The sequence below is a fragment of the Micromys minutus genome (genome assembly GCF_963924665.1).
Source record: "Micromys minutus genome assembly, chromosome: 1".
NCBI classification, from domain to species: domain Eukaryota; kingdom Metazoa; phylum Chordata; class Mammalia; order Rodentia; family Muridae; genus Micromys; species Micromys minutus.
The window spans coordinates 122,014,512-122,026,946 of NC_137969.1; the positions used below are offsets into that span (position 1 = coordinate 122,014,512).

At 38.1% G+C, this 12,435-nt stretch overlaps 1 protein-coding gene across 2 annotated transcripts in view; it reads right to left on the reverse strand.

Moving 5' to 3' along the window:
* The window catches only part of PDS5A (PDS5 cohesin associated factor A), a gene marked incomplete at its 3' end in the record, with an annotated part of 92,490 nt that overhangs the window by 51,785 nt on the left and 28,270 nt on the right, over nt 1–12,435 (reverse strand). For both annotated transcript variants that reach the window (XM_080931604.1, XM_080931605.1), the window contains exons 3-7: nt 9,122–9,325; nt 7,740–7,826; nt 7,194–7,291; nt 2,722–2,848; nt 1,563–1,643 (exon numbers count right to left, since the gene is read on the reverse strand). In XM_080931604.1, coding sequence (XP_080787730.1) covers nt 1,563–1,643; nt 2,722–2,848; nt 7,194–7,291; nt 7,740–7,826; nt 9,122–9,325 — 597 coding nt within the window. The remainder of the gene's footprint in view (nt 1–1,562; nt 1,644–2,721; nt 2,849–7,193; nt 7,292–7,739; nt 7,827–9,121; nt 9,326–12,435) is intronic.

A 12,435-nucleotide genomic window follows, 5' to 3' on the forward strand; every position in this document is an offset into this window, starting at 1 on the left:
AAATGAGTATATTTGTAAAACAACTAACTGCTATCTGAAGATTGTAAAATTATACATTTTTATCACTCTACTCATTGCAAAAATAACAGACTTATGTTCAATTGATGCACATGCTTGTATAGTTATTTTTTTGGGGGGGGGGGGCGGGAGGGTTCAAGACAAGGTTTCTAGGGTTGGAGAGATGGCTCAGTGGTTAAGAGCACTGACTGCTCTTCCAGAGATCCTGAGTTCAAATCCCAGCAACCACATGGTGGCTCACAACCCTCTGTAATGAGATCTGATGCCTTCTTCTGGTGTGTCTGAAGACAGCTACAGTGTCTACATGAAATAAATCTTTAAAAAAAAAAAAAAAGATGGTTTCTTTGAATATCTTTAGCTGTCTCAGAAAAAGCTCTGTAGCCCAGACTGGCCTTAAATTCAGAGATACTGCTGCTTCTGCCTCCTGAATACTGGGAATAAAGGCGTGTGGAACTACTTCATGTCTATGAGATAATGAAAGACACTATAAGCTGCTCCCCTCCCAATCCTGATGAGCATAGTTTGATCCCTAGGACAGAGTAGAAGAACAGAACTGTCCCAGACATGTAATATCAACTCTGCAATTTGGTTTCTTTAAAATAACAAAACAAAAACAAAAACATTCCTATTTTAATCCCAGATATGGGGATATGATGCTACTTTGGATTGCCACAGCAGCTGATTATGATTTGTTTCCTAGTCCAGCAGAGACATGGTTTTACCAGCTACAGATAGTCTCTGTGACTGTGACATTTGGAATTCTGGGAACCTTGCAGAGGGTATATAAATGCTATAACTCCCTCCCCACCCCCCCATAGTTGGGATCAGTGGTTGTTGGTCCTTTAGGAAGGTTGTTTTCAGTTTGCTGGCCATGGTCAAAGAAAAAAAAACAAAAGAAAAGAAACTAGATTCAAGAATTTTCTTATTTTCTCTTTCCCCTCTATCCTTCTTCCTCTCCTATCTAGTGAGAGGGGGTGAAAGGTGGGGTGGATGGAACAATCACCCCAAAGAGTGAGAAGAAAACAACCTACAAAGCAAAGACCAGCTCCAACTAGCACTTTACCATTTACCCCTAGCTCCAACACACACAATACACACACACACACACACACACACACACACACACACACACACACTAAAGAAGAAACAGGTTTTCAGAAGAACACCTAGACACAATGAGAAACCTGTACACAGTAAAGTAAGAGACAAGCAAATCTCTGAGGCCATCATGTTAAGTTCCAGGCCAGGTAGGGCTACATACTAAGACCTCTTTTCAAAGGAGGGGCAAGATACACAGACAAAGCACAGATGCAGATGGGACAGGAAGTGTAGTTAGATTTTAAGACAAATCCATCACTTGTACCTGTTTGAATAAGTTTTAGAAAGATATAATGCACTTCTCCAATTTTGGTAGTAGTCACATGTTTCATATTTTACTAAACAAAACTGTCTATGTAAGAAATATATCTATATATGAATGATTCTAATAAATTCATATAATACCTCAAGAATCAAAGAGTTCTAAAACATACAGAAATACATACATTGGCAATACATGCTTCAATAGTCTGGACTGTCCTTTTCAACAAGACTTTCGCAAGGTCAAAGGACTGTTTATTTAAGTTCTGAAAAACAAAAACATGTAAAGCCTTAAGTGAACTGGTGAGTTGATCAACTCAACAAGTCAAATGCTACATTAGACGGGCATCCCAAAGTCAAACATATAGAAAACAGATGTCAAGGTTTTTGAGTCTGTATGCTAACACCAAGAACTTACAACATACATTATTCTAAATACACACCCTCTCTTAAACCCAATCCACCATGCTAAATATTTCATTGTTTTATCAATGTATGCTTGAAGAAAAGTCCTGAAGATTCAGTGGTATAATAGATCAATTACATAATATTTATGAGACCCTAGATTCAAATTCCTGAACCACAAAAAGGAAGAGGTTAGAAAGGCCTGTGACCAACTGTAATTTTATGTTCCTCCCAGTTTTTTTTTTTTTTTTTTTTTTGGAGACAGGGTCCTTACTATGTAGTACTGGCTGGCTGGGCAGCTACTAAATAGGTCAAGCTGGCTTACAGATCCGCTTCTCTGTTTCCCAAGTGACTATACTATAGTAAAGGTGTGAGCCATCACGCTCACATTACTTGTTTCTGAAATGAAGAAAACTGTTATCTCGTCTCAATGCACTATAACAAATTAAAAATTAAAAAAGGATGGTACTCATTGCATATATTCAAATCTAAAACTTGTTGAGAAAATTATTTTCAAGAATACCTGGTTAACACCTAAGTTAACACAGATTCTTCTGAATCTATTCAGTCTTAATCATCTTATACCTCTCAAAAATAACTAGAAACACTATACTTTTGAGGACAGTGGTTGAGAGCTGCTTTTGCAGAGGATAGAAGTTCACATAGTGCCTCAGAACTGTCTGTAACTGAATATCCTCTTCAGGCCTCTGTGGGCACTGCATACACAGTTCAGACATATACGTAAGTAAAACACTCATACACACTAAACAAACAAACTTAAACATTTTAATTAGTGTATCTTCTAGAAATAATAGCTATAAGACTAATGTGACTAATTCCAGAGACAGAATAGAAATTACTATATAAATTGCAAATGGACAAAACCAGTAATTGATTTCTTTAGGTAAGATGATTTTAAGACCTTGATTCTATACAGACCTTGTGTGCAGGGATGAGATTGATAAGAATTGAATCCAATAATTCTTGAGTAACTCCATCACCTTCCATGATGATAGAACTCATCAAGTCTAACATGTGCATTTGTACCTTCTTATTGTGGTTATTGCTAAAAAAAAAAAGAAAACAAAAAAGAAAACAAAAGAAAAAAAGGAAAAATTAAGGCATATAAAAAAGACAAGCTTCCCAGGGTTTTTTTCTTTCATGTAATTGCTTGTTTACTGGTGACAAAGTCTTATTACATAACCCAGGTGAATCTCAAACTCATGTTGCACCTCCTCACAACGCCTATACCTGTTAAAATTTCCAGTTTAAAACAATAATCTTGGAACCTGAAGGCACAGGCCTGTAATCCTAGCTACTCAGGAGACTGGAAAGGGTAAACCATAGTTTAAGGACAGTTGAGTCTCTCTAGGGGAGAAAATAAGGTTGGGAAATACAATTCAACAGTAGAGCACTTGCCTAGCATCCCAGTACAACATAAACAATCTCAAGTATACAGAGACTTTTACTTACAGGATCCATGTTGACAATGGCAAAATTTTCAACCGTCATATTCACATCCCCCACAAGGCCTATGGCATGCAGTAACTGAGCCACGTTATTATACTCTACCAGAACACCACCCTGATTTCTAATATAGTATTCTCTACAACTCACTTATCTGTGTACTCACATAAAATAACAAAATAAAAGGTACAGCCTATAGAACAATGGAACCTGTATTCTATAGGAAAAGGACAGACAGGGCTTAAAACAATTGGAGACTGAATTATCTAAAGGGTTTTAAATGTTTTCCCTGAAATTAAAAATCAAATTAGACTCATCTAGCACTGAATAATTTTAATGAAAACAGAAATCTTTAAAAAGTTAGGGGGAGGAAGACAGGGGAGAGAGATTGTCACACAGCTATGGTTTCCACAACTCTTAGAAAGAGAGTGTTTTCACATGTATTCTCCAAATTATACACTTTATAAAATGTCATCTGTGAAAGGCTATTGATTGCACAGTTCTCAGTATGTGAGTTGTGTGTGCACAGTGTGCGTGAGTGTGTGTCAGTGGAAATGAGTTGGAAGAATAAAGATATTTAGCTTGATACGAAACAACACAAACCAAAAATCTGAGTGCTTGTTATCTGAAATCTTTGTTATCAAAGATCCATGTTATCTGAACAGAAAGAAAAGAGTACAGGGAAAACGCATGAAAAAGACTTAAAGAATTACTCCAGTCCAAGTTTGGTGATGCATGCTTTAGTCTCAGTGCTTGGAAGGCAGAAGTAGATTCAAGGCCAACCTGATCTACATAGTGAATCTAGACCAGCTTCACAGTGAGATCCCGTCTCAAAAACAAATTACTTCAAAAGTTTCACCAGTCCAAATCAGTAAACTTAAAAGACTTTCTAGTAACAAGACTATGATTTGCCCTGTATTCGAAACAATTAAAAACTGAGCAAAAGGGGCTGGAGAGACAGCTCAGTGGTTAAGAGCACTGACTGCTCTTCCAGAAGTCCTGAGTTCAAATCCCAGCAACCACATGGTGGCTCACAACCATCTGTGATGGATCTGATGCCCTCTTCTGGTGTGTCTGAAGACAGCTACAGTGTACTTATAATAAACAAACAAACAAATCTTTTTTTTTTTTAAATGAGCAAAATACAGAAACAATCCTGTGGGATATCAAGCACGCACTGATGAGGGAAAAATCAGCAGCTTATAACTTTCAGTTTTGAGTAAGCTAACAGGCTATTAGTATAAGGAAGACAGCCCTAGTGTACCCTGATAGTTCTCCCCAATCTACACAGGATAAAGTTTGTAGAGCTGAATATCTGGGCAAAAAACTATTGATAAATCAAAGTCAAAGAATAAAGGGCTTAATGATCAACACATGCATTGAGAAAGTTCCTTGCAACCAGAGAATGACTAATCTTTGGACTTCCTATGAGTTTGGAAAAGTAATCATAAGAGGATAAGCCCAGAGTCTAGAAACTCAAGGGAGCCCCACGTACAAAACCAAAACAAAATCAAAAACAGAAGAAAAGTTTTATAATATATCATAATCGAGTTTCCTAAAATGAATTAACAAAGAAAAGGGCTTCAAAGTATAAATTCTGTGTGGATAAGGTTTCTAAGACAGAACAGAATCAGTATTTTCACAAATTGTTGAAGCTAGCAATCATAAATTTCAAAACGAACATCTATGAAATGGTGATACAATGCAAACAGTGATTATAAATTGTCCGTTTTAATTATTTTTGACATATATGTGTTGGTCTATGTGTACAGTCTTGTGCACAAGTACTCATTTGAGCATGTGTGAAAGATGGGACAAAATCTACTGTAAATCTTCACAAGCCACCAACTATTTTTGTGGGAGGATCTCTTGTTATGACTCACCAAGTAGGCCGTCTGGCTCAAGAACCCCAAATTCTGTCTGTCTGGATTTAGCCAGAACCGAGATCACTAGCATGTGCTGCACAGCCTGGGTTTTCTGTGGCTCACACTTATGTGGTCTTTATGCTTATGCAGGAAGCACTTTACCAACTGAGCCATCTCCCCGACAGGAACACACTGCTCCTGTACGTCACAGGACAATGGTGTGCCTTTCATCCATGGAGACATGGAGTCTATCTAACCAATCCTTTATTCTGGGTTTGCCTAAATATCTAAAAGAACACTCTTCTTAAGCAACCCCACAGAACCACATGCTCAAAGATTTCTTTTGAATATAATGAACTAATAAAATGAATTATCTGCTTTTTCTATGTTTTAATGTGGTAGAAAAGTCAAAATTAATAACATTTGCATATAATATAATACTTTAAAACATATCTCATAAATGTTTGATATAAACAATAAAACTTCTAGATGGAAATCAGTTTGAACTCTCCTAACTATAGCGATCTTCTTCGACTTTAAAGAGCAAGGGATATAGATCAATGGTAGAGTATTTGCCTATATCTAGCAAATGTGAGCCCCTGGATTCCATCAGCAGTTTCACAGTACATACATTCCTTACGTACAAAGATAAATTCACATATGCATAAGAAGAAGACCTTACCAAAGTCAGCAAGTGAACAGACTAATCTGTTCTGTCCCACAGTTCATCACTGTTTCATGTCTTATGCCCTTTACACTATGACAGTGCTGTTGCTTATTGCAGTTAAGTTTCTTCCAAGGGGTGAAATACCTCCTTCTGAGTTATTGGTTAGAAAAGTCCTAGAGCCATGTCCAACAGAGTATTTCCATTGCTCCTGATTGCCCACTATAACTAGATGATAAGACTCTACCACTGAATACACCTTGTCTAAAGGACAAAAAGAAATCCAAGTTGGAACCCTCTGCGTAGCTAGCTTTCATAGTGCTACAAGGCACTATGCAGACAGTGGGAGAGAAAAGTAACCAGTGTTATTATGCAGTGGTGAATGCTGCAAAACTGACAATACCCAAGAGTGCAATAGTGACATGAAAATTAGGGTAGCCAACTGCTTTCTGGTTGGATCTGAGGCCTGTTCCAAAGAGAGAATATATGTCCAGTATAATAAATCTGGTCAAAAGCTCACGGCTCAGAAATGCATAGTCTCTGAGGATGATCAATGAAAAGAACCTACACTTGTTTTGCTAAGTGGACATGTGGACAAACTGTGGCCTCAGGCTTTGTGTTTACACCTACAGGTCAACACTACTCTAAACCCTGGCCAGAGGTTTCTAAAGTAGGCAACACAGAGTCATAACTAGTCAAGGTACTGAAAATAAGTGATGGTTGCATGCCCAGCTCTAAATGAAATACCTACAGCATTCACTGCCCTCCCAAACCAAGACTTGAGGAACATCGAGGAGGAGAGTACTGTGGGTGTTAACTTGTGAATGTGGCATGCCCACTGTACTGATGAACCCGTTGCTCTATGGTTACCTACACAAGATCAAGCCAACAGTAACATTCAATATTCTAGCAGGAAAGACTACAGGACTCGGTGAGTTACTGAGGTGAAGGAAGACATGAAGATAGATATCCTGAAGGTAAATATGACCTGTGTGTGTGAAATTGTAAAATTAAAATTAAAACTCCAAGGACTCTATTTATTTAATTCCTCTAATAATATTTAGCCCCAAATACACAAAAAGACTCAGAAAAGGCAACCTATTAATCTATACCATAAATTAAGAAGCAATGTAAAGCCAAGTATGCTGGATCAATACAAATAATCCAATCACTCAAGAGGCTGACAGGAGACTGCTGCAAATTTAAGCCAGCCCGGCTACTTAAAGTTCCAATTCTCTCAGAGTTATATAAAGTAGGCCCTACCTCAGGAGAATAATTGAATAATTAAAACAACGGCAAGGACAGCTCTCAAACAGGGCTTCTTTATTTACCATTTGTAACCAATTCTCTATAAATCTAGGGAGTATATACACGTTAATATGTACAGTAAGGAAAAAAAGATTATGAAAACTTACTTGATGACTGAGAAGAGAGTCCTAAAAAGCTGAATAAAAATTTCATTGCAATCTTCCAACTCAAAGCAGATGTTATATGATTTAACCCAAGCTAAATTCTTAAATCAATAAATAAAAATAATTGGTTAATCACATATATGTAGAACTTAAAAAAAAAAAACACTAGTACAATTTAATTTTTACAACTAGAATTCTTTATAGTAAAGTCTACAAAGACTCAATATACACAATTATAAGTCATTTTAATCTTTAAATGCATGACTGGTGGCATCAACTTTCAAGTTGAAAAGAAATAGGAGCATATGTATATATATCAAAACTTCGGGAGCAGTGAAATTCATTTATAAATTAGGAATGAAAATGTCAAATTACTTTTTCAGTAATTATACTTGTAACTTTTTATGATAGGAGGAAATAGATTATTTTCCTTATGAAACATAAGACAGTTTCTTACTATTAAGAAAGTTATGTGTAAAACAGTTTTACTTTAATTAGTTATAAAAATATATAATGCAGAATTATGCTTATTAAATAAAGTATTTTTACCTCTAACAAATAAAAGTATCTATTAAACTGTGGACTCTTTGTATCCTCCAAACCTTTTAATTGTCTGGTAATAAAGAGAAATATGTCCTGTTAAAAAAAATGAAAAATATATTAACTTTAAGATATTACTTGTCATTTTTGCAATATCTACATATAGGTATAGATATAAAAAAGTAATTATAAATTTCAATAAGGAATGCTCTCCTTTGAGTGATTAGCACAGACAGAAGCTCCTTTGGAAGTAAACGAAAGGCTACGTCCACTGAGTGCTCTGGGACTTCTCACTTAAGAGCACTGTCTTACTACACTCTTCATAACAGTGCTTCTGGTCACTGTCTGTACTTCCATCATGGCAAACGTTCTCCATTTTTAATGAACTTAAGGAGTCTTTTCATCACTACTCCTGACATGTAAGCAAGTAGCTTTCAGCCCATGGTTTTGAATCCATGTGCGACAAGGTTGTGTGGAACAAACCTAAGGCATTGATTGGCCTGAGAGCTGATGAGAGCGCTTTATCTCCCCACCCCTTTTTAAGGTATTTTCGTTGTAAATAGCATTAGTATGGTACAAAATGGATTGTTTTATTGTGATCCTCCTTACAGTGGAAACTGGTAATGTATTTTGTGGTTTTCCTTATATACATACTCATGATAAAGTTTATTCTATGAGCCAAGCACAGTAAGAAATGAACAAAAATAACCACAAATAAAAGTGTTATTAAGGTTATAAAAGGGGTCATTATTAAAGTTGAATATTACTACTCCAGATGCTGAGGTATCCAAGGCAGCCACTATGACTGACAAGCAGGTGGCTTATGTCTCAAGAAGAAATAAAGCATGACAGTGAACTTCACTATAGGCCTCAAAACACTCTTAAACTGAAACTTTATGGAATGTTATTTATGGACTTTCCCACTTAATATTCTGGAGCATGGTTGGTCACAAGTGATTGAAAGTATAAGAAGAGAAACCAAAGGGACACAAGGGCAATACTGGCTGTACTTAAAAGGAGGGTAGCTCAGCATTTGCTGTTCTTCCTAGAGAACCCGAATTTAATTTCCAGCACCTACGTCGTCTGATGGGGCTCACAAGCACCAGCGACTGATTCTAGAATATCTGACACCATCTTCTTATCTCTGCAGGCATCTATGTATGCTATGCACATAAACTATCACTGAGCCATTACTTACCCTTTACATCTATCCAACTGGGCTTTCTAACTGTCTAACAGGAGGGTTAAATATGAACAGACTGGGACAAGCCACCTTTCAAAGCCTCACGTTGTACCAGTCACTTCTATAGATGATAAATTAAATGAAACCTATGATCAAAACCCGTGTTCATATGACAAAAATAAAAGTAAAGTTATTTGTAAACATTTACCTTAAGTTTATCATGGGAAGTATATGGAGCTTCTGGGGCATATATTCGAAATATATCAGCCAAACAACATGCTACGAGAAGGCGCACATCTTTATTAGGGTTCCTGAGAAAGAATTCAGATGCGAGATGCAAGGCTAGTGGGAGATACTGTTGCTTTTCATCTTCTGAATCCTGATCCATATCCATAAAAGTTTTCACTACCATCTGTAAAAAACATAATACCAACCTGTAATACTCAGTGATCAGTTAAGATGTCCCTCCTCCCTTCCTTTTGTAATCTGGAAAAAGGGAGCTGGGATTGCGTAGGTTAGTGGTAAAGTACAAAGTCTTGGGTTCACTAACAACCAAAAGCATGCACCCACACACCCTTGAAAAAAAAAGTCATAAGAAGCATGGTCAGAAAGAAACCTACAAAAACCATGTATTAACATATAGATTACCCAAACACTTTATCTATATTTTTGCCAGATTTTTTTTAAAGATTTATTTATTTATTTATTACGCTGTAGCTGTCATCAGATATACCAGAAAAGGCCATCAGATCTCATTATAGATGGTTGTGAGCCACCATGTGGTTGCTAGGATTTGAACTCAGGACCTCTGGAAAAGCAGTCAGTGCTCTTAACTGCTGAGCCATCTCTCCAGCCCTACACCAGATTTTCTTTAAAATAACTTAAAAGCTTGCACTAGTGGTTGTACTGAGCATTTACTAGATTGGATCTTGCTTAGTTTTTCAACACATTCCTCCCGGCTTCTTTGGATTCTCATGCAGTTGAAGCTAGAGGTATATGTCCACATGCTTGGCTTTTATTATTCATATATAACTTAACTACAAAGGTTTAGATTCTACATGCTCAACTAATCTGATATTTAGCATTTTTGTAACATTTTTAATTTTATAATCAAAATTGCATTATTCAGGCTCCTTAACCCTACTTCATTTGAAATTTTATTGGCCTTTGTATAATAAAAACCCATATTTAAATATCTCATGTAATTGTATTTCTGATAAAAAATTTTTTGATTGTAAATACCTTATACTGAGTTTAAGGCCAATTTCGGCTACAGAGCTAGCTGCAAGTCAGTCTGAGATACATAGCAAGACTCAATATTTTCTACTTTTCAAAGTATACTTGAAGTTTTCATCTTTTTCTAACAAACCTACATCCATGAATCATCTTAAAACAATAATTATTTATTTATCACACAGTTAATATTGTGAGCCTGGCTTAAGCCAAGCTTGGAATTTCTCAAGAGGTTGCACTATGACAGAGATTATCTGAAGCTCTGAATGGGTCTGCAGGGTACTTCAGTAGCAGCTCATACCCATGGTGGCTCAAATCTGCACCACTGTGTATGAAGAGTGAGGTTCTCTCCGTGGCCTCCCTGAGTCCCTACAAATTAAGTGCCGTGACTTCTGCAACGTCCTCATAGTTACTGAAGTCAGGACTACTCTGTGTTAGAAAGGACTTCACAAGGAATATAGGAAAACAGATACCATTTGAAGCAACCTTGAATACTACTATAATGTACTGGTTATAGTTTATGTCAACTTGCCACAAACTAGATTCATCCAGAAAGAATCTTATATATTTTTTAATTTTGGGAATTTATTTCTGTGTGTGTATTGTTTGGCCACATGTGTCTCTGCTGCCCCTGGAGGCCAGAAGAGGGCACTGGATCCCCAGACACTGCAGTTACAGATGATTGAGAGCTGCTATATGGGTGCTGAGAACTAACCTAGTCATTTGCAAAAACAGCAAGTGTTCTTAGCTGTTAAATTGTCTCTCCAACCCAGGGAACAAAATCCTAATTTAAAAAATTTCTCCAAAGGATTGGCCTTTAATAAACAAATCTGTAGGGCATTTTCCTGATTGATATGGAAGTACCCGCTCACTGGGGGAGGAGCCACCCTGGACAGGCAGTCCTGGACAGTATAAGAAAGCAGGCTGGATGTGGGATGTAAATCCATGCCAGGAAGTCTGGTAAGGTAGAGTAGGTTGAGACCCAAGACTCGGTGGGCACACACGAGGCTTAGTCCCAGCTCCCTCCCTCTGAGACTCCAGGCCTGGAAACCTGCCACATTCCTCACATAAAGAAATGTGTCCTGGGCTGGAGAGGTTGCTCAGTGGTTAAGAGCACCAACTGCTTGACTGTTCTTCCAGAGGTCCTGAGTTCAAACCCCAACAACCACATGGTGGCTCACAACCATCTGTAATGAGATCTAATGTTGTCTTCTTGTGTGTCTGAAGACAGCTACAATGTACTTATATATAATTATTAAATCTTAAAAAAAGAAAAAAGAAAGAAATGTGTCCTATCATGTAGGCCCAAAACAGAGTCTCCATGCTAATAAGTTACATAGAGGCCCAGAGGGCTATGCTGAAAAGTGGGTATGATACATTATGGATCCATTTTCCACCATGAACAACCAATAAACTGTTTTAGAACTAGAACTTTTTTTCCATCAAGATCCTCTATAAGGAGCTATGAAGAAAGCATTCGCCTACGGAGCTGCAGCCTACTCACCCATAGGCCTCTCTGTACTCCCAGGCAAAACTGCCAACAAGCCTGCCACCACCTAGCTAAGGACAATCACCCCTGGGGCAAGCTAGAGCTCCCCTCCCCCTGCCCTGGGCTAGAGCTGTTCCCAGACCAGCTGGAGCGCCCTCCCTCCATCCTACTCCCTTGTCTGCTCTTCTGAGTCTCCCAGCAGCACCTGGATGTCCAAGAGTCTGAGAACCCCACAACCCGGGCCTCATCTCAGGCCCAGGGACCCCCAAACCAGCTCCAGCTTCCCAACATCTCAGAATGCACTTTCCCAGAGCAGTGTCTCAGGGGCTTCCCTACGGCTCAGCACCCATAGAGACAGTGTGGGGTCAGGCGAAGTCAAACTCCCCGAATCTGCCTTCGAAAGAGGCCACACGATAACTGAGTAAGCCAGGAATCAGCATCCCTCCATGATCTCTGCTTCAGTTCCTGCCCTGACATTAAGAGGGACAATGATATGGAACTGGGTGTGAGCTTCCTTCCCAAGGTGCTTCTGGTTACGGTGTTTTATCGCAGCAGCAGACACCCCAAGACATAAACAATGCCTCCTCATCTTCTTTCCTACAATGGCTCTGAGTATGACCATATAACATATTTGACTAGAGGGATATTAGCTTGATGGAGCTGCTAAGTACTAGCATACTGAGGTGCAATGTTCCTTATGGGAACCCAACTCCCATAATGTTATGAAGTATCTCTGCTAAATGGACAAGTCATATGTAGCTCTCTGGGAAAGAGACCTGAAAAAATCATTTACAGAAAAG